The sequence below is a fragment of the Manis pentadactyla genome, chromosome 9 (genome assembly GCF_030020395.1).
Source record: "Manis pentadactyla isolate mManPen7 chromosome 9, mManPen7.hap1, whole genome shotgun sequence".
Classification (NCBI taxonomy): domain Eukaryota; kingdom Metazoa; phylum Chordata; class Mammalia; order Pholidota; family Manidae; genus Manis; species Manis pentadactyla.
In genome coordinates, this window is record NC_080027.1 from 110714732 (window position 1) to 110737801 (window position 23070).

General features: G+C 39.6%; 1 protein-coding gene across 3 annotated transcripts in view; it reads left to right on the plus strand.

Annotated features, from left to right (window-relative positions):
• NPL (N-acetylneuraminate pyruvate lyase) overlaps positions 1-23070 on the plus strand; it is a 36217-nt gene that overhangs the window by 9848 nt on the left and 3299 nt on the right. The window contains exons 3-10 of one of the 3 annotated variants that reach the window (XM_036912588.2): positions 1512-1585; positions 4095-4182; positions 7170-7227; positions 14811-14886; positions 16321-16413; positions 17131-17279; positions 17412-17458; positions 19963-20047. In XM_036912588.2, coding sequence (XP_036768483.1) covers positions 1512-1585; positions 4095-4182; positions 7170-7227; positions 14811-14886; positions 16321-16413; positions 17131-17279; positions 17412-17458; positions 19963-20047 — 670 coding nt within the window. The other 2 variants (XM_036912589.2, XM_057507940.1) reach the window with 2 other exon arrangements.

Genomic DNA, 23070 nt, shown 5'->3' on the forward strand with positions numbered 1-23070 from the left:
TCCCAAATGGGGAAGAGCTGACAAGCTGACGGAAGCAGCAAGAAGCAGATATATTATAAAGATACAGGTCCAAGGGGTCAGAAATGTCTGAGGCAAGAGATTTCAAGAAGTTGAGCAGGTCAAGCTGACTTAAATGAGGATCTTGAAATAGATTGTCTAAGCAGCTAACTCTCCCATTCTGTGTATAAGCGAGAATAATCTAGATTCATACCTTGCATTCTGGAAGGCCCCCTGCTCAGCAAAACTTAGAGGCCAGTTGTTAGTATTTGAGCCAGTGCAGCCAGGAGAGACAATGTTATGATACTGACCTGAGCCACAAGGAGGGAGTCCGCTCCCCTTAGCGTTACAACTACAGGAAAGCACACCTTTTGTGTCGGCAGTGATGGCCTGGCCATTCTTTACTTTTTTTATTTCTATTGTTCCAGTTCCCTTTGACAAATACCCTTTAATGTCTTTATTTTCTGCATGCATCAGATTTTTTGGTTTTTAAGGAATACAGTAAGTACAGAAGAAAAAAATGTTAATAAGGTTAAAATTAAATTAGGATTCTCGGGGTGGGGGGGCCCCCATTGATAAAAATGCAAATGGAGCCAATTATACTTCCTGTTCTTGGTGATGTAACCAAGGGTTCTGCAACAGTTAATACAGACGTGCTGCATGGCTTTCCTTGGTATTTTCACTCTCCATCCCCCAACCTCCCCACCTGCATTTTAATTGAGAACAAGTCACTTTATATGATTTATGTGAATCAGTTTCTAGATTTTAAAATTAATGTGAATTTAAGGAAAAGAGCCTTTATTGCCTTAAAAAGCGTCAGATTCTTAGGCCATTGCTCTTCAAAATGCAAAGTGCAGGCAGATCATAGAGGGATCTTGTTACAAGACAAATCTTGACGAGGAGGGCCCCCCTACCCCGGACTGTACATTTCTAGCAAGTTCCTCTAGATGCCTTTGCTGATGTTCTGCAGATGGTGCTTTGGGAGGCAAAGTGACAGCAAAGTTCCTTCCCAACCTCTTCCTCAGTTTAAAATTAGCAAATATAATTTTAACCTTAATTTGTTGTCACAGATATTGAGCTAAAATTCTTAAATTATAAAGACCAAATTTTCCTTTCCTGAAAGACTAAAAAATGACTGCTTCTTGCCAAGTGGAAAATGTTAAGTTTTTATTTAACCATGCTCCCAATCATCACTCTTCCCAAAAAGGTCGAGTGACTAAATAACTACTTTTTAAATATTACTTGTGACACTGTTTAAATATAACACTTTTGTTGGAAAATATAGCATTTTATTCACGTAAGTGAGGAATCCATGGATGAAAAGAGAAATCACCCCACTCAGAAAAGAGACAACCCAGGCATTTAGAGCAAGCTAAGAATTTCACAAACTGGCTAGGTGAATTTTTAATAACCATTAACAAGAAAGACCAGTTTGTAGATCTGGGGATTGGTAAAATAATAATCTAAAAAAGACCAAATATGCATTTTCTCCATTTTTTTCCTGTGTCTTTTAGAGAAATCAACTTTTCGGTAATTGGTCAGTATGTGGATTATCTTGTGGAAAAGCAGGGAGTAAAGAATATTTTTGGTAAGTCATCTTCAGAGATTTATCTACATATCTCTAGCTTAGTCCTTATAAAGTAGCTGTCAGCTGGTTACTAGTCAGGAGGTCACAGGGTCATTCAGAGATTCATCTACTTATCTCTAGCTCAGTCATTAGAAAGTAGCTGAGACCTGGTTACTAGTCAGGAGGTCACAGTGTCATTGTGTAATAGGTTACGATTGCGCCTGGCTAAGCTAAGTAAAATTTGTGGATCTGTAGGCTCATCAGTTTTAGACCTATAGATCTCCCCAAGAGGTTATCTATTTTGATGGTGTGCCTTCAAAACAGATAAGGTATTATTTTTATCCCCATTTAAAGAAGAAAATCTATGGCTCAGGTATATTATTTGGGTTGCTCTAGTTCACTCAGCCAAGAAGTGGGGGAGTAACAACAAAACCCAGGTTTCTCTGTCTTAAGAAGGGGCTTTATTCTATCTTCACCCAGACCTTTCATATTGCAAACGTAACTATAAATGCAGCACACAAAGGAATCACAGTTCTGGCCCTTGCCCCCACTTACTTTAATGTTCAGACGTTGAACATTTTAAGCCCAAGAACCATACCTACCTGTGACTGAGCTGCTATTTTCATTGTGTACTGGGTGGTTGGCCCTTGATTTTGATAGGGAGAGCGTTGTGTATTTTCCTCCAGTCTTGTCCCCACCGCAACAAACAATCGAAAGGCAGAGACACAGTAGTGAAACCGAGTAAAAGTTTTATTTAAAGTTACTTAGCAAGTGCAGGCGACCTCAGAGAGAAAGTGCCCTAAAAGGTAGGGGGTTTCCCCTTTTAAGGATTTTTTTCAGGAATGTGACAAAGGGCTAGGGATGTGGGCTTGTTAAGTGGTCTCAATTATCTTTGATGAGACATTAAGTTTCTTATCCGTCCTCTAGGTAATTCTGCAAAATTAACTTAACACAAGAAATTTACTGCTTTGGTCCCCTCCCAGGATAGTACACGGTGGGCAGAGTTATTTGTTTGCTAAAGAGTATGTTAAGAATCTTACTTCTTAACTTCCTGGGTTTTTTCAAAATGCAATTTTGGCTTTAAGGTGGGATCTCCCTGTCATTATTATGCTGTTTATAGCTGGACCTTTTAGCAAACTAAAGTTAATCTTAAAATGGCACAATGAAGACACAGGCTGCTGTGCTCAGATACTTCTCTTTATCTGGGGAATATTCAGACATTCAAGACAAACTGCTCCTGACCGTTTGAGCTTTAACTGATTTACTCATTAACTGAGACTTTACTGGCTTTCTAGTTTTAGCTCGTTAACTGAGTCCTTTCTAGGGGGCTTTACTGACCTTATTCTCTTTCTACCCATTTATATCTATTTTACTGCCTAACAATTTGGTTGTCATTCTGAGGACACTGTTCCTTGGCTCTGAGCTACTGCCCTACCACCAGGGGCCCCTCCACAACTGGAAGCACAATGGTCATAATCAAAACAGGTTAAAACTTCTGTGAAAAGGTGTCCAGGCCACACATGTCAAAACCAAAACCTGGTCGTAAAACCATTTGGTGTCCCCCTACAGTCCAAGTCATAGTAAAGGAGACAGATTCTTACTCCTCCAAGAGCCACGGGCCTCCCCTACTACCCGGCATACTTGAAGTGTCTCGAGATCCCAAAGGAGTGATAAAAGCAGTCTTTCCTATTCCTCCTCACTTCCCACCCTCCTCCTCTACCCCAGCTGAATGCTCAGTGTCTGGAGATTCGGAGTGCTGCCACATGCACCGGGCCTCAGTAACGTAAATCCTGATGCCATTGGACCATTTCAAGAGATGGTGATGGTAGCAGAATGGGGAATTTTGAAAACATACCGATCTGGTTGAAACTTAGATTATTTAGTGATTCACAACCTCTTATTTTCACCTGTAAATGAGAAGAATTATTCATACTTCACTGGGTTGTTGTAAGAATAAGTGAATATATAAGAGCAATTGCTTCAAGAAATACTAATATCTTTGGTGGGTTTTTTAAAAAAATTACTATTAAGGAAATGAGTTATCCTAAAGCGCTACCATCATGTATGTCAAACTATAGACAGAGGTTGTTTTTGAGCTGTAGTATACACCACTGTCCCCTAAGGAGCTCCCCCTTAGGACCGCCTTAACATCCCAGTACTGGGTGGGATTGATTTTCCTGCCATTCAGCCCAAATATAGAACAAGGTAGTACATTTGGAGATTTGCCTAAAACATGGGGAGTTATCTCTGTCTCTATTCAAAAACTTACTATCTGTCCCTACTGCAAGGACAGATTTATAATTACAAGTCATAATGAACCTTGCTGCTGATTTCAGGTGAAGATGGAAAAAGGACTAAGTCTGAGGTAAACATGCAGACATGGCATTTCCCCTCCCAGCTTCTATCCTCTGATGTTTCTCCATGTCCTTTCCTCCTAAGCACGTATTTCTGACCCTGCACTTGCAATGTTGGCACTGGAGGAGTGAAAGGTGTTGGTTGGTCCCACTGACTGACTCTTTGTTTGGAACAGTGAATGGCACAACGGGAGAGGGCCTATCCCTGAGCGTCTCAGAGCGCCGCCAGGTCGCAGAGGAGTGGGTGACAAAGGGGAAGAACAAGTGAGTGGCCCCACCCAGGTAAAAACACTCATTAGCGAGGGCTGTATAGAGTGAGGTTTCTGGATGACAGAGGCTTCTGGTCAGAGGCCAGGCCCAAGGCCAGCTTGTGGGAACATGAGCAGGGACCCGAGGATCCTGGCACTTCCACAAGGAACTGAGGCAGAGGAGCACCCTTTCTCTCTGTGCGGACAGGCAGGCAGACTGCAAGGCGCACCTGGCTCCCAGAGGTGTTCCGCCCACCCCGCCACACGCACATGCACTGGAGACTGCCTCTTATCTATCCACAAAGCCATCCCCTCCGGGTTACCTGTCTTTGGGCTGAGGGGATAAGAGTGGAATGTGCTAGTGACTGGCTCTGCTGCACCCCTGGCTCTTCTGCAGAACAACCCCCTCTTCTTCCCCCGTCAGGGTGGGTGTCTGATGCTCCCGGAGGCACTGCTTCCTTACAGGCCTTCTCTGTGCAGGTATGACTCAGCATGCTCTTCATGGCGCTTCCTCTAGGAGTCTCAGGGAACTCTGTACATCCTCCAAACTTCAGTGTAGTGATAATTTTGTTATAATGCTCAATTCATGCCACAGTAAGACAAATAGGACAGCCCCAATTCAATAAGCACATTCAGTTAACCAAGTTTTATTCATTGTCTATTATGTTGTTATGTGTTATGCTGGCACAGCGGACTGTAAACCAGGGTCTCTGCCCTCAGGTTGCTTACCATCCAGTGGAGGTGTCAGATCATGAAAACTAATGCTCTGATCCTTCTGATAAATAGTGTAAACAGGGCTCAGAGAAGGGAGTGACTGACGTTGCCTTAAGTGGAGAGAGAGATCACAGGTGAGTCCCAAGCGGACCTGGAGTGGCAGCTGTCAGTGCGAAACCCATGACCGCCAGAGGAGTCCTTTCCTCTGACTTTCATTTGACTTGCAGTCAGATCCTGAGCCCAGAAATATTAAAAACTATGGGCAGAGAGAGAAAAGAAGTCTATTAAGAGAAGCACCAGAAACAGGGGAATAGTGAACTGGACAGAAACAGAAAGCTCTCAGACAGGTAGGGTGAAAGTCAGGAGTGAATCCCGTCCCTGAAAAAAGAATGGCTTCACAGAGAGCCGAGTCACATGGTAACTAAGAGCAGGGACTGCAGAGCCAGGCTGCCTGAGCTGGGGCCCTGGCTCTGTCTCATACTAGCTCTGTGGAACTCAGGCATGTCACCTGACCACCCTGTGCTTCATCTGTGAAATAGGAATGATAGAAACCATCCTTACAGTGGTGGTGAGCATTCAGACAGTGCTTGGCATGTAACTGTTATATGAGAATTCATTGTATTTATTTACAGTGAGTGCTGTGTTATCACATTTTTTATAATAATTATTAGATACTATGAAAGTCAGTAGTTAGAGGACTGAGAAGACTACTTGGTCGGACATGTAGGAAGTGACCGAGGACCTCAGAGACAGCAGAGCCAGTCACGTTACTGTGGCCGCAGCTGACTGCAGTGAGCTGGAGCGTGCAGCAGATGCATGAAGGTGGGGGGCAGGCAGTGAGCTTATCCCGGAAATTTTTCTGGTGACGGGAAGGAGAGAGGGAGTAGTAGATTAGGGAGGGGGAAGCAAGATAAAAAGAAAGGTAGTTTCTTTTTCTTGGAGTAGGGAAGTCTTGAGCAGTTTCTGTGCTGCCAGGACGCCGCCATGGATGAAGAGACCAAAAAGGAGCAGAAAACTGATGCCTTTGATGGAAGGTCTCAGCAGGAGGTTGAAATAAAACCGAAAGTAGGTAGAGTAACTTTAAAGACAGCTAAGAAGCTGGGAGGAAGCGTAGATGGTGATGTAGCTAAGTATCAAGCTGGGGAGGAAAGGAAGGGAGTCTGTATGAGTGTCTTTATCTTTGGCGTCCAGCAAGTGAGGACATTGGCCAAGAACAAGGAGCTGGAGTAGAATTTAGGACTTGAGGAAAATAGTCAAGATTGGGAAAAGCCACCACAGGGAACTGGAAAGGGAAATATTATATCAGAAGGCTCTTCGGAGCCTCAGTCTCCTGAACTGGGAAACTACAAGTTTGTATTGAAGTTGTAGGGTGGTTTTCTCTAGCAGCGCTTAGCAGCAGGGTGGAATGGAGGAGGGAATGGTGATTGTTTTAACCTAAGCCAAGGGAAAGAGGTAGTACAAGGTCTAAGGAGGTCATGCAGTAAAGTTGCTGGTAGAACAGGCCTGTTCAGCCTCTCTTACTCCTCTCAGAAGTCTTCTATAATCCTTTAAAAATGCAAACCTGATCCAATCACTTTACAGTCAGGTCCCATTTTACCTTAGATACAACTAACCAAGAATCTCAGAGGACTCAGTGATTGGGCCTAAACAAAAGTATGGCGTCTCCCTTCCCTGAGGATGGCACATGCGAGTCCCTCAGAAGACTGCTTGGGATGACTGAGTTCACAGCAGAGTTTTATTAATCCTGCCCAGAGAACACCCTCTAACTGTGCCTCTCCCCACAGGGCCACATGGAGCTTCTCCAGAGATGAACCATGGGGTCTCAGAGAAAACCTCTTTTATGGACAAACTCTGAGGACTTACAAGATAGGAAAAAGCTTTTTACAATGAAATCATTTTTCGGATGGTTGATTCCTGGTTATACTCTTTGAGGAACCTCTATTTTTAAATCCAACCAAAAATGTCTCTGTTTTACACTATCTTTATGTGCATGTCATCATCAAGTACAGCATCTAGGACAAAGCTTCATCAAAATAAGTCTTCAAGTATTGATTAATCAGTGATTAGTTTCAAAATTCTGCTTGGTTGAGCCTTAAATTTTATTCCCTGGACATTTTTTAAATCCCTAATTAGCTTAATTTTCAATAGACCACTATAGAATTTAATAGTGTTGAGATTGAAATTAATGAGCCATTAGCTAATTGCTAAAACCAGCACAAGCTAGGAGAGTGCAGCCCTTCTATGTTACTGTGAACTTCAAGTGGTACAACAGTGTTTTCTTTTTTGCAGGTTGGATCAGATAGTAATTCATGTGGGAGCACTGAGCTTGAAAGAGTCCCAAGAACTGGTATGTATGTCAGTCCATCTGAGAGAGACCACTGAAGGGGCCTCCATTTTTATGCTGAAGTTAAAACCAGTAACATATTTACTACATATTGGATGCTGTGATGGAGAATATAAGATGTGGGACCTCAGGTGGCTCACCACCTAGAAGCAGGCACAGAGCCAGAGCGAAAGTAGCCCAAGGTGGTAACTACTATAGCAGAACTTCACTCTTCCTCTGAATAAAGATGCGTGTAGATAATAGCTAAGTTTGTAGGTAAGGAGCAGAGCCAACCTCAGTTTGCTCTAGGAAGTAAAAGGCAAGGCTATCTGCTGGGCATGAAGGAGACAGAAGATGGAATTCAGAAGTGAAAAGTGGTAAAAAAAAAAAAAACTTGCCTGGAGAATTGGAGAGAGAACTGAAGCGCAAAATGATTGTCCCCACCCATGTTCATAGCAGCGCTATTCACAATAGCCAAGAGGTGGAAACAATCCAAATGCCCATCTACAGATGAATGGATAAATAAAATGCAGTGTATATATATAACATTAGAGAACAAAAATTCAACTAAGTAATTTAAAAGATCCAGTTAGCTTTATTGAACAGTTCATCAATCAGGCAGCCTCTCATTTTGCAAACAAAGGTGCTCTGTCAAGCTGTAGAAAAGGAAAGGTTTTTAAAGGCAGACAGGAAGTGGGAAAAAGGAAATTACTGGGAAAGGATACGTTGTTTAAGGCAAGGTTTCCCTCCTAAGGGGTATGGAAGGGGCCTATGAGTAAATTTTTAATGCTGACCAGGAAATCCCATGTTGACTGGTTAGAGGGTACCTTCCTGGGAGTTTGAAACTGCAGTTAGGTTAAGTATTAAGTCTCGGTTTGCTGGTGGGGCTTTAATGTAAGTGACTCCTTTTTGGGCCTGTGGTTTTCTTTGCAACAGTTCTTCCCTTGTGATCATTCTTTGTGATCAAAATTTAAGGCATTATTGCCACTCTCAGCTACCACTCTGTAATTCTTGCAGCTTTTGTTGATCCCCTGCATGGTACTCACAAGTCATCACATTTGTGCTTAATCTCTGTGATAGTCACAGGTTACAACTTTAGGTTCACAATTTTTGAGTCAGTCATCCTCTCAATTCTTTTTCTGACATTCCAGTCTTAAAGAGATCATTCACTTGGTGGTTAGAGCTGCAAACATTCATTTAAAGCTTTTGAAAGAATGCAATGAACCAAGGAAACTATGAATATTCTAAGCAGGACAATTCCCAGTGTTTGGAGTGAACTTTGGAGCCATGGTCTCCAAGACCCAAACCAATCAAAATCAGGTAAGTCAAAGGCAGACCCACTGAAGAAGTCAGTGGGTTTGTTAAGTGATCTTAATAATTAAGATTCTGTTTCCCTAGACGTATTAACCCAGGTGCAGCAGATGGTGTTGGCCACAGCACAGACACCTTCTTACTTGGCTAAAAGATAATCTGGGGCTAGCCTATTATCGAGAATAACTTTGTGCAGAGAGGCTAAGGATCTTTAGAGCAAGCAGCTGTTATCTTAGCAACAGATTCTGCAATATCTTCAGAATTAAGGAAAGGTTTCTGATCATATTCTTATTTATATTTATTCCTAACCAGGGAAGTTTGTCCCTGCCAAAGGAGGTGAATCTTGAGTCATGAATTTGTCGTGGTAGGTCTTTTCTAACCCAAGGGTGTAAATTCAGGGGGATCAACCAATGAGATGTGAAAATTGTGAAAATTTAGGGGTATAGTTAGATGACCTAACAGGCGTTGCCCAGCTGTGTGCCAGCTATCTAGGCATTCATAGCCCCAAGGAGAATGATAACCACCACAAAGATAAATCCTGTTGGAGTACAAACCACTTCCACTACTAAGGTGGTACTTGTTCATGAATAGGTAGAAACTTTTTATGACAAATCCAGAAGTATGAAAGGCAAAGTTTACCCACCTCTCTCTTAGCAATAATCTCAGAGATTTGGATGATGGTATTATCTTTCCAGGCCAGTGTCAGAGTAAAGGAAAGAAAGGGAAGAAAAAAGGGTTTTGTGTTAAAATATGAAGTCTTGATCCAGTGTCCTGGAAGGAAGCAGTCTACCTCAATGTCAGCGACTTCTCTTCCTAGTCAGTTTGATTTATAAGTCTCCATCATTCTTATAGGACAGATGTCAGGCATCTGTAAAAGCAACTTTAGTTCCTTAAAACTGTCTTTGTTATATCTGAGTCTCTGTACAATTCTCTCAAATATGATATTCCAGTCAAAGCTTTGGTCATATAACCTATGTTTCCAAGTATCCTGTTCTAAGGGGAACAGATTTTCATTGATCATATATAAATAAGTAACTATTTTGCTGTGAAATGAATACTCAAGAGTGTTTTAATTCTGGAGGGATCAGGTAGGAAGAAAATGTAAGTATTTCATCTTGTTCACAAAGATATATCTTACCAAAAGGTTGATAGCTTAAGAGAAAAGAGAATAAGGTTTCCTAAAATCCAAAAGAGCAAAACATTAGAGAATCATCAATGTCTTAAGCAAGTCATAAAAAATATAATCATCCTCCTCAGTTAATTTAGTCCCATTTACTAATTTTTGCTGGTTTTGAATCCAGTTTTCCCAGTAGCTTTGGAAATTCAATACCTAGTTCAGTTTTATAATCTGAAAGTGACCAGAAATCTGTGTTTAGAGTACTTGTCATCTTTCCATAAATTTCTCTGAAAATGAAACACGTTTGCAAGAAGCTTTTGTAAAAGCATTTGAGGAAAACAATAACTCTGTATGTAAATGACAAAAAAACTTAAAATTGGCCATGGTAAGATCTGATCAAAGTTCATTATAATGCAATTGACAAGGAAATTTGTGACATATATTTTAAGATGCTAACTAGAATTACAAATGTTAACATTATATTAAGACATATCAGATTTCCAGGAATTTTATGTAATTTCTGGAACATTGATACAGACACAGCATAAAGAAGGCTTAGTATTCTTATTTGACAGTACTTCCCATATAGTTTAACATATCAAATAACCTAATTAGTTTAACACGCTCGTAAGTGATTTATAAGGAGAGAGACTAAATCCTTTGAAATGTTCCAGGGGCCCTCTAGAAAAACCTAAAGGTAGTTTGAAGTCAAAAAGACTTTATTTAGAATTTAATTTTTAGGAAGTTTGTCAAAAATATCAGAAAGGTTTTAAAACATTTGGTCAAATACGATCATGCATTACTGTGAAACAATACTTAGTTATCCACTTAATCGTGGTAACAAAAGAATTTGCAGACAAATACAGAAAATTAAATGGCCATGAAAAGGGAAAACTTTCAACCTTGAGAAAGTTTGATTTTCTTAACTAATCAAAGACCTGATTGAAACAACATGAAGTACATGACATTATTTTGATAAAATACACAATTTTTGTTTTCTAGGCAGATTAAGGGCAAAGAAAAACTCTTCATCATCTCTTATTATGCATGAGACAGTCACTAAACAAAGTCAGCCATCATTCTAAATTATCTTTTGCTGACGTAGTTTGCAACAAGAGATAATGTGAACTTATTTGACTAGTAAACCCAGGTAGAATAAAGAGTTGTGTGTCTATATTATATTCAATGCTGATAACTCTTAAGACATGTCTGTGTTAATTAAACCAACAAACTTGGACTACTTTTATTTAGCAAAAAGTATCCTAGATCACATGAAGTTGGAAAACATTTTGGTTAGTTTTTATTATGTTTTTGAGACTTAGGAATAATTTATATGCACTTACTTTTAACCAATGAAATAGAGCTCTTTACAAATTAATTTTAGCAATACTATCCTGAGGTAGAAAATGCGACATATCTACAAATAGACACACAAATATATAAACAGAGACCTTATTGTTTTAAAATTTTTAGCCATGAGATATGTATGGTACAGCAAAACTCCCTAATTTATCAAAGAACAGTTAGATCCAAACTGATTTTCTGACAGGTGGAGTAATTTAAGGTTTATCTTCTCAGGCAGCTCAAGGTTTTTCTATGAACATTTGTGGAGAAATCTCATGATTTTTCAATTGTCTAAGTTTCAAATGACCTTTCCTCCTTTTCCTCTACTTCTGATAAGAATTACCTTCCTGAAGTTTATACTTGTAATATTTTTACTTCAAATACATAGAGAAAGAATGCAGGTTCCTCCAAGAAGAACTTTGGTTTCCTAAGGTCAATAATTTACAAGCCTTGTGAGATAAATAGGGGAGATTTGGTGATTGGTAAAAGGAATAGGTGAACTTTGAATTGCCTTTAGAGCCACATTTCTAGTTTTGTAAAGATTTGTAAGATAATTAAAAGAGTTATTTTAACCCCTCAAAGAATTGGGTCACAGTATGGGTGTAAAAGGACTGACATACCTATCCACCTATGTTGGAATTGTTTTCTTTCCCTCTGGGTATGTTTAGCTTAGAGGAGAAGGCTGTTAGCTCATTTCTGTCAGTTTTTCCAGGATCCTACCTACAGGTTCTGAGTGGGATTTAAAGTAGAGAGTGTAGTTCTGATATTTACTAGAATTTGGCGATTTTTTTAAATTTAAATTTCAGTTTTCTCTTAGCTGTTTAGGGTAATAATGTAGCAGTTTACTGAAAAATCCATCAGAATTTTAGGAACTCTGGAGGGGCTCCTAGGGAGCTCTTGTTGAGTGTAGATACTGGAATATCAGTAAGGTCATTAACTTTTGTTTCTTATCGTGTTAAGGCAATTTAGACAGGATAACTAGAATGAGTACTCAAATAAAAGAGATGGAGAGAAGCAGTAAGAATTATATCAGTTTTATACTCTTTTGTGTTAGATACTCTTGTGTGTTTTTTACTTTTCATGAGCTTCTGCAACAAAATTTCCAATGAAGTTATTTTGGGAATTTTGAAGCCTTTGCTTTAAAAGCATTCTTTAAATGACCTTACCTACTCAGAACATTCCTCATAATAGCCATGGTAATTCTAGGTAGTAATTCCTGAGGACTGGTAACAGTTTTAAGACCCTAGCCCCAAAAGGGGTTTAACCCTCATTTCTGTCCAGCCATACCTAGCCACAGGTGCCATGCAACTCACATTTCTGTCTGCTGTTATCTATGGGCCCACAACCCGACAGTTACCAAGCTATGTTCTTCAGGACAATGCTAAAAAGAAAAACAGCCCCAACAGGGGGTCAATTCTCCGAGGCCAAGTTAGTTGCAGTTTCAGCCTTTCCCAGATCTGGGATTTTAAACCTGTTTGGAACCTCCTAGTGAGGTCATCACCCCTGCTCCTCCTAAGGGAGGGTGACCATATCTGAACCAATCCTTAAGCTCTTCTTATGTTAATAATTATTTGCCCCACCCTCCTTTCTATAAAAGCCATCCATTTTATTTGACTCCTCAGAGCATTTCTCTACTTGTTAGATGAGATGCTGCCCGATTCATGAATGGCTTAATAAAACCAATGACATTTTCACATTTTCTTGGTTGAATTTTGTATTTTAACAACACAAAACAAGTTCAGTAAGGTTTTGCTGTTTTTGTAGGTGCTTACAGCTCCCAGGACCATAGTTCTGAGACATAAAGTAAGCAGGCATGCCAGAACATGGTGTACTTAACTCTAGAAATTAAGGATCCCATTTTTAATATTATTTATTATTTTTCTTTTAGCTAAGTCTTTTAGTTTTCTTGAAGCCAGATTAATACCTAAGAGGAAGTGCCATGGTGGTCATGTGGTATTTCACAGTGTACCTTGTCACCCCCACATTTTTTGAGGTTGGTGAGTTGCCTAACCTCTGTCTAACCCGTTCTGTGACCAACTTATCCTAACACAGGAGTCTTTGGGTTAGGTGGTGAGCAGTCTAGGTGCTCTTAAATGCTTGACTTGTATCCACCAATTTTTTTTTAGCTTGTAGCTCCTAAGATACCATGAGCAATTAGCCTAGCCACTTGCTCTGGCATAGTTGTGACATTGATTTATGATATAACATATGTATTTGGCCTCAAGACAAATGCTGGGCATAGAAGCTACAGGGCATAAATATGCAAAGAAATAAAAAGCTAACCATTTCAAACAATAAGGCTTCTCTCTCACTTACCAACTTTACATTTCCCTGTATGGCCCTGGAAGATGACTGGTTAGCCAGAGACGGGTAAGATTCCTCAAGGGAGGAACAACCTAAGACAGGCACTGTCGCAGGGGGGTCATCAGGTGAGAAATTGGGGATCAACAGAGGTGAGGCTTAGAACCTCACCCCCCCGTTCTGAGAGAAATCTTCTGCATACGTGGATGTTTTATTGCCCTTGTCTAGCTTGGATTAACACATAGTCTACAGGCACACACTTGATCATCTACATTTGCTCTCTTACAACACTAAACTGTGTTTTCTACCTTTATCTTGTATCTACCTACCACTTCAGCATTTTATTAAAAATAATAATAATAAAGAGAGAAATGTGGTATCCACATATAAATCAAGTATAAAAATCAAATGAGTATTCATATTTGAACTGACTGTTTATAGTTCATAATGCATGAGCAAAACCGAAGGTTTCTGTGATGACTGCCCTTGTACTGTTCACTATGTAACTTATTCATTATGTAAGAATTTGTTCTCCATGTAAGAACTTGTTTGTTATGCTTCAGAAGATTGGAGACTGACGAGAATTAGGCTTGGGGTGGATTAATGATTGTGCATTGAGCACTGACTCCCCTATACAGAATTTTATTGTTGTTAACAACCATTTGATCAATAAATATGAGAGATGCCCTCACAAAATATATATATATATATATATATATATATATATATATATATATATATATGTATTTGGTCTACCTCCTGTTTCTGGCCCAGAGCTCCTAAAACCTTTGGAATTTCCTGTGATGGGAGTGATAAAGGTGGTTTTTGTTATATTAATGAGGGGCCTTTGGAGAGCACCTCTGGATGGGGCTGGTTGCCCTGAGAACCAACCCTGTTATTAAAGGGTTAGAACTTCCAGGCCCAATCCCCCAACCTCCAGGGAGGAAAAAGGGGTAGAAGCTGAATAATCACTGATGGCCAATGAGTTAATCAGTCTGCCTGTGTAATGTAGCCTCCATAAAAACGCAAACGCTCAGGTTTCAGGGAGCTTCCAGGTCGGTGAACTGTGGAGATTTGGGGAAAGTGGCACACTTGAGCTAGGAGAGAACATGGGAGCTCTGCACCCTTTCCCCATAAACTGCCCTGTGCATCTCTTCCATCTGGCTAATTCTGAGTTGTATCTTTCTATAATAAACTGGTGATCTAGTAATAAAATGTTTCTCTGAGTTGTAAGCTGCTCTGCAAATTTATCAACCCAAGGAGGGGTCATAGAAACATTCAGTCTATAGCAAGTTGGTCGGAAGCACAGGTGATAGCCTGGGCTTGTGACTGGCATCTAAAATTGGGGGAAGGGGTAGTCTTGTGGGACTGAACCCATAATATGTGGAATTTGCTGCCATCTCCAAGTAGATTTGAGTGGTAGGATGCACAGATGGTGTTGCAGAATTGCTTGTTGGTGTGGGGAAACACCCACACCCACACCCACTGGAATTGTGACCAGAACCGTAATGGTCTTCTTTCTTCTTTTAAAAAGGCCCAACATGCAGCAGAAATAGGAGCTGATGGCATTGCTGTCATTGCTCCTTTCTTTCTCAAGCCATGGAACAAAGGTAAGTGGAGAGATCTAAACGCACAGTGCCTCATGGATCCATTTCCTTTTGTCTTTATTCAAAAGTTATATTTAACACATGAAAGTAAGTATCTGTGGACTGGAGGCATGAAATTGCAGTGGTACTTTAGTTCTCTGAAATATTTGGCCTCCCCAGATACATAAAAGAAAAGGCTTCATTAAAGGGCTTCAGCTTTTTTGGCAAGTAATCTGATTGGGCCATCCACTGAGCCCAGGTCCTCCGATAAGGGCCTGTGTTTGAGTCAGGCGGCCACTCCTGACTGTTGTGTAGAGTGTCAGAGTCACATGGCAAAGCATGAGACCATTTTTCTCAAGAAAGTAATGTAACTGATGGGCATTTTGAGACTATATATGTTCTAGTTGAGTGAGTGATGAGTTTAAAAACAGATTTCACAATTGCCTTCCAGAATATCAAGTTATTTTTTTCTCCTTCTCCTCTGCTTTCTCTATGGAAGCTATTTGTGTTTTCAAAGTACACTTTTACACTTTGAATCATTTTAATTCTTTTGATTAGCAAAAAGAAAAGAAATGCAAATTTTAAAAGAATTAAAACCAGACAAGATGTTATTTGCATGCATGATTAAGTAAATCTGTAGCTAAATGTATAATAGGTCAAAATTACCATGACATATGACAAAGGAAAAATAATGAATTATACATACTAATTTTGTCAGAAATACTGACCACAGACAGAATACATGATCACAGTATTCAAATGAAGTACATAAGATTCTTCAACTATCCAGTGGCATCGAAAATATAAGCACTTCTGCTGGATTTATTTATCATCTGCAGTAAGGTTGCAGTTGAAGCTCATGCTGGATGATGTAGGAAACCCCAGTCCCTCAGTAAACCAGTGTGAGCTCTCACCTGAATATCTCGATTTCTCCCAAAATGGGGAATGTACCAAACTCTGGTTGTATTATTGTGAGATGTGCCATTATTCTTAAAACTTCCCTCTCTGCGCAGGTGTTGTTTATCTTTTTGTTGCAGAATTTTCTCAGTTACAACTTTGTTATTCTGATTCTATTGCCAAGTCCTGTTGTTCACCAACCACTCTTAGCTCCTCCAGGGTAAAAGGACAAAAGTCCTACTGATGGGCTTCTGGTTTTTATGAGTATTTCATGAGCTTCTCTTAATATGTGGGAAAGTTTGCACTGGTTTTTCAATGCCATTTTAGTATATGGTAGGAAAGTAATCATCTTACTCTGGCCTTTCTACAGAAAGGAAAAAAAACTGAATGACATGGGTGGCAAAGACATGGCAGTAGCAATATCAGGGATGGTAAAAGTGGTCAAAAATTTTCAGCTTCTGAAAAGAATAGTTGCATTTCCTGAGATGGTTCGTTCCTTTCCCAGAGATAGCCAGTGTTGTACACTTGTTCACACCACGTTGCTTCCTCCTGTTCTTTCAGATGTCCTGACTAATTTCCTAAAGGAGGTGGCTGCAGCTGCCCCCGGCTTGCCGTTTTATTACTATCACATTCCTGCCCTGACAGGGGTAAAAAGTAAGTGCTGCTTCTTTGATGTTTCTTTCCCTCTACCTCTCACATCTTACCCTATTTCTCTAAGAAACTGCCACTCCATCCCATGTCACAAAAACATAACAACACTACTGACTAGACAGTTCCTACTGCTCCAAAATAAGTCACTCTTATAAAAAAATCTCAGCTCTTGTCAATCATTGACACCTCCTTATAATGAAAGTTTTTAAGTATAAAGATGACTTCACCCCAAGATGCTTCTACCAGATACCTTGTGTCTGTCACACATACCCCTCCTTGTATGGGAAGACATAAGCCTGTGAGTCCCTCTAAGACAGGAACTATCTACCTTGTGCCCTGTTGTTTACTCAGCACTTGGCACAAAGGGAGGCACTGATCTCTTCTCATTTTTCTTTTGGCTTTTCTTACTACTGTAATTCTCTAGCAAGAAGATTGTTATTATATGAAATTTCTTAGATTATTTTAAAAATACCATTTCTAACTTCCTTAAGAGAAAAACAAGTTGTGCATTATAAATATCTATATGGAAGGCTTAGGGCTATAATTTGGCAAGTGCATAGGAACTAGTTGGCAAGGGTAAGCAATTATGTCCAAACTGCAGGCAGTTGCAACTGAGAATAGCCCCTGGCAGCTCAGTGCAGATGGGTGGAGCTCTATGAGATGTCATTTGATATTTTCTAGAGGTGTGCAGATTAATGAGGCATTTACTGTTTTGAGCAGTTCGTGCTGAGGAGTTACTGGATGGGATTCAGGATAAGATCCCCACCTTCCAAGGGCTGAAATTCAGTGACACAGATCTCCTGGACTTCGGGCAATGTGTTGATCAGAATCGCCAGCGACAGTTTGCTTTCCTTTTTGGAGTGGATGAGGTAAGTCACCCCCTGGTATATCCCAGCAGGTTAGTTTTCCCCAAAAACAATTTGTGTAGCTGCTTACATAATAGCATCTTTTCTCTTTCCCTTTCTCATAAAAGTGAATATCCTTTGTCTGTTTCTGAATAGCAACTGTTGAGTGCTCTGGTGATGGGAGCAACAGGAGCAGTGGGCAGGTAAGCATGACTCATCCTCCCAATGGTTATGAATGGAAAGGACCCCCAGAGTCATTCATTGCCTAAGTACCTGTACTTCCTGCATGCACATTTTTTCTAATGCAAGTTGCCTTTCTTTCCCACATTCTTTCAGTGAAAGGGAATGAAGTAGGGCTTAACAGTTTGTTAGCAACTCAGACATTGTTACTAGAAGCATGTGTTACAGTTAGAAGTAAGGCACATGAGCTGAGAGCATGCACAAAACTTCTCCATCAGAAATTATTTGGTTATAATAACAGAAACCTATTCAAATTAACTTACATGATAGAAGGTAAGTTATTACAAAATAGTAGGAAATTATATAAAACCCAAGAGGAGGAAGTACAGCCAGGTCTCAGAGAAGATGAGAACCCAGAACTGCAAAGCTCTCAACAGTCTAGGCAGACCATTCTCTATCTCTGGTCCTCTGGAGACTCACCTCTGCATCTGTCTGCACAGCTTTACTTTCCTCTTTCTTTTTCCCTAGATGGGTTTCCTCTGCTTCAGTGTTCACATGACCAGTCTTGGTTGCCCAAACATGGCATCTCAGGATATCATTAGACAGCACTGCCTTGTCAGGTGTCCACCTAAGGTCCAGGCAGCTGCAGCCAGGAAAGTAGAATTCCGTATCCTAATGTCTACTCAGCAGAAGGCTTTGGGAAAGCAGGCAGTACAATTGGCATGTCCACTGCTCATGTTAACCAAATTCTTTAGAAAGTGCCTGCAAGAGATAGATTGAAATATTTACATGAACTGAAAGTGCATTTCCTTCCTGTAGGAAAAGTACAGGGGAAGCAAAATAATATTGATAACATGTCTTGGTGAGCATGGCTTTGATGAAGAGTAATTGAGCTGGATAATCTTAATGGTTTGCTCACCAAGCCCGAATGGCCTGCAACATCCATTCAGGGCCATCCATTCAGGGCCATCCATACAGGGATATTTTTACCAAGGAAACCTGAATGTCTGCATCTGCTGACCATGGAAATTCTCACTTTTTTTGCCTGGAAATTTTTACTACATTGACTCTTGGTTTTTGGCTTCCATACTAGACATTTTAATTCTGTCAACATAATCTATAAGTAAAGTATATTTAGTTAGACTTCACTTCTTCTTAATTATAATCACATTCTTCTTTGTCTTACTGAGGAAACACCAAGACCTCTGGGATCTAAATTTTAGTATTCTGGAACCCTTCAGACATTCATGAACATATTATGACTTAGAGGTACTTCATATCCATGAGTGACTTATCTCAGCTATTATATTTGATCTTTTTTTAACTTTATTTCCAGCAGATAATGTGAAATTCATGTTCTGGGAATCCTTTGCTTTTGACATTCTGTTGTCAGTACACCAAGATAAATACATTTTTCTGATACTGACTTACAATATGAAAAGTCATTAGAAACTGGAGAAACATCCTTGTTATAAATTTCTATAACCTTCTACTTCACTGGTTTCTCTAAGAATCCAGTGCTTAGTCTAAGATATTGGTCTATTGGTAGATTGAGGCTTTTTTTTGAGTCCATACGAACATTTTCTCAGATCAAATAACTTACTCTCACCTTCATTTCTGTTGAATAGTAGTAGAAGGCAGCATGAAGTGCTGGAAAGCTTTTGCAAGAACTCTGTAGCCCTTCTTTGAGCCTTAGTTTCTTCACAGCAAAATAGAAACCAGGCCTACCTTGTAGGACCTTGAGAGGATTAGATATGGTTTATGTCAAGCACATAGATATGTTGGCATTTAATAAGTTATCTCTTACAGCATAGCACAGAGAAGGCACATAGTGTATCTGTGGCATCCTGCTGCACTGATGGACAGTGACTGCATTGGGGTATGGGTGGGGACTTGATAATATGGGTAAATGTAGTAACCACATTGTTTTTTCATGTGAAACCTTCATAAGAGTGTATATCAATCATACCTTAATAAAAAATTTTTAAAAAATAACTTATCTCTTGTTTTACTATCATCATTATTAATATTATTAGAAACTAACCTGCAGACAATATATTAGTTGGCAGTGAATTTAAATAATCTGTTGGGGTTTGCCCCTTTTGCTGTGGTGCCCCGTCCACCTCAGCATGAAGCTTTTAGAAGTCACCTCAGATACTCCATTTTATGCACCGTTCTTTTCTAGAATGGCGCCTCTGTGTGAGCTCTGGGGCAGGTGTTAGCCTCTGTCGTTCTCACCAAATACACCTCCATCTTGCCCTTTTCTTTTCTTCTTTTTCCAACTTTCCTTTTTTCCATTTTTCTTCCTTTTCTTTATCCCTGTTGGTGTTCTCTGCCTCCCGTTGGAACTGCTTAGTGTTGCAGGAAAATTTAGAACTGAAGACCCCTAATCTTAGTAGATTAGGGCTTAAAAATAGACTTTGGGAAGCCCTGGTATATTTTTCCCTTTTAAGCCCCAGAGGGGTTTAAAGATCTGGACTTTCCTGCTGAGTCACTGATCATGAAGTATGTGCTATTTTCTTTCCAGTACCTACAACTACCTGGGAAGAAGGACACACCAGATGTTGGAGGCTTTTGAACGAAAGGACTTCTCTTCAGCCCTGAACTATCAGGTTAACTTTTTCTCCCCTTCACATAAATCACAGCCTTTTATTTGCCCCACTGGATAATTCTTACTGTCTTTCATCTGCATTCCTACCACACTTGCCCTCATTAAAATCGCCTAGCTGCCTCTTTCTTTACTTTCTTTCTGTTTCTTACTTTTTCTTGTTTCAAACCAAACCTGTCCCCACTGTCTGTGTCTCCTACATGTCCAATCAGGACAGGCCCCATATGGGAATGACTTCTGTCTGTTCTTCCTAGAAATGATCTTATTTTTACTTGATGTTCAAAGTATTTTTGTGATTGTAAAATAATAAGGATAGAATCCTGGGAAAATGATCACATGTCATTCCCCTCAAGAACATCACGCCTGAGTCGTCAGAATATATGAAGAAGCTTTGAAGCTGGGAACCTAAAATGGGGAGGCTTAATCCAAAGTCAGGGCAGGTCAGGCTGAGAACTGGAAACAACCACCAGGCAGAAACAGGAGCCCAGTGAGTCATCCAAAAGGAGCCACTGGCTTTGAAAGAGGAGTGGAAAAGCAGCAGGAGCTCATGTGTTACAGGGAAGATCCCAGGAAAAAGGTGGCTGCTGTTAACGTCCCATGATAGACAGCCTTGCTTTCCAGAGAACCAAGAGCCTCACTGGAGTATAGAACCAATCTCAGCAGCTAGGTAGTGCATGTATGTACTTTAGGTAAATGGAGTGAGGTAGAATGAAAGAGGATAGGCACAAGAGAAACTTTTGGAGGCTGAGATGCACCGCAATTTTCAGGATAACAAAAGTGACTGAGGAGAATCCCAAGAAAATAAGTGGGAACGAAAGGCACAAGCGAAATCAGAGCAGGCAGTGGGTCCCAACAAAGCTCAGATAAAGGATATTTTTGAGCAGGATGGGCTGCCATCAGGGCAATGAGAGATTGTAGAGCAGAAATGCAAAGCATACTGGAGGTTAGAGGTCCAACTCTAAGAGAACACGAGAAAGCAATTGCCAGGAGTGATCACTTACTCCCTACCCTTCAGTCCAGAATGTTGAGCCAGCCTGAGTCTACTTCCTGCTTAAGGTTTAAATAGCTTACTTAATATTCACCTTTGTTCAGCCCCAGACCATCAGGGTTAAGGACTTAGGAAGCTATGCCAAGTGAACTAAACATTAGCAAGACCTTGGTTTTAATGAAGAAGTCTAAATTGTGTGGACTGTACCATCTCTTTGTATTCAAGGCTTATTTTCTTTCTCTTTAGTTTTCCAGAAAAAGTTATTTCTGAATATTCCAACCTCTTCTGAGCTGAATCACAGGGAAACCATAAGACAAAGTAAATTCTGAAACAGCTATAATGTAGACCCCTCTACTTAGTGGCTTCTTTTTTTTTTTTAATTGAGATGCATACAAAATGCACAAATCTCAGTATACAATTTGGTGAATTTTGACATGTATATGTACTTATGTAACCATTGCTTAGATCAAGATACCAGACTTACTAATTTTTTTCCCCTTCACCAATTTCACCCATCTTCCCTCCCACCTCCCTTTGGTAACCCCATGTTTTTTTCTCTGTGTTTATGAGTCTATTTCAGTTTTATTTGTTTTGTTTTTTTGATTCCACATATAAGTGAGATCATATGGTATTTGTCTTTCTCTGTCTGACATATTTCACTTAAATATTATCATACTTCGCTTCAGGTCCATCCATGTTGTTGCAAATGGCAAGATTTCACTTTTATATAGCTGAGTAGTATTCCATAGTGTATATGTACCACTTCTTTTTATCCATTCATCTATCAGTGGACATTTAGGTTATTTCTGTATTTTGGCTATTGTAAGTAATGCTGCAGTAAACATAGGTGTGCATATACCTTTTTGAATTAGTGATTTTTGTTTTCTTCAGGTAAATTTCCAGAAGTGAAACTGCTAAGGCATGTGATAGTTCTATTTTTTTATATATATATATGCATATATATTTGTAAGGTTCTTGGTATTAAAATTTTATTCTGCATTGAATTTTTTATTACTAAAATACAATTGATTAAAAAACATAAAAGTAAAGTATTATTGAAAATACATCTCTTAATGAGATGGATGGGAATCTTTTTTTTATGAATTCATGAGTTCATGGATGAATATTACATATTATTTAATGCTAGTATGATTTAACATTCAGCATTAATACAGTTTGTTTTTTTGTTTTTAGAGAACTAAATACTATGAAACTCTGTTCATATAAATTAGTAGATAAGAATGGAAGAAATTGTGTTATAATAATGCTGCTCAATTCTTTGAACAGTTTTTGAGTCATGTGCCAAAAGTCACCGAATGTTTGATCATTTAATTATTTTTTCAGCTGACAACCTGAGTAGCAACATTGAAAGCAGTGTTGAAAGCAAAAAATTGAAAACACTGTGACTTTTTTAGAAGACTAGTTATCCATTAATTAGAGGAATCACTGTCACTCTCTTTGTTGATGCCAATACCAACACCCTGGTTTGCTCCTTTATTTAGTTCCTACAGGGGTCCCAAGGCAGTGATACAGGACATATGTCTTTATTTGTTCAAAAGTGGGAAGAAGGAAGGGGAAACATAAAAGGACAATTTGCTCCTCCATTTACGTGCATGTTCTTATTCTAATCAGTTTAGAGAATAGCACTTAGGGATGTTGAGGATCTAGAAATTGATTCCCATAAATCTTAGCCTTAGCCAAGTGCCCCTTAGATGTCTTAGAAGGTACCCCAGAGGTTTGTGTACCCTAGTTTGAGAACTGCACTAGCTGAAAAGTTCACCTATGTAAGCTAGGGGCTAAGGGTGACTTCTCCTTCTTTAACTGTTAAGCAGTTCTGTCACTGGAGCTCTTTTCTTCATGAGACCTTTCTGTGAAGCTTTTATGTATGAAAAGATCCTACCTCATCCTGGATGGATCTCAAGCATCCTCTCTTGGCTGTCTTTCTTCACTCTGACAGACTTTCAGAAAATGAAAGTGTGTATCCTGGGGAAATAAACTTTTTAGTTTGGGGTTTCTGTAATTTGACCTCTAAATTCTTT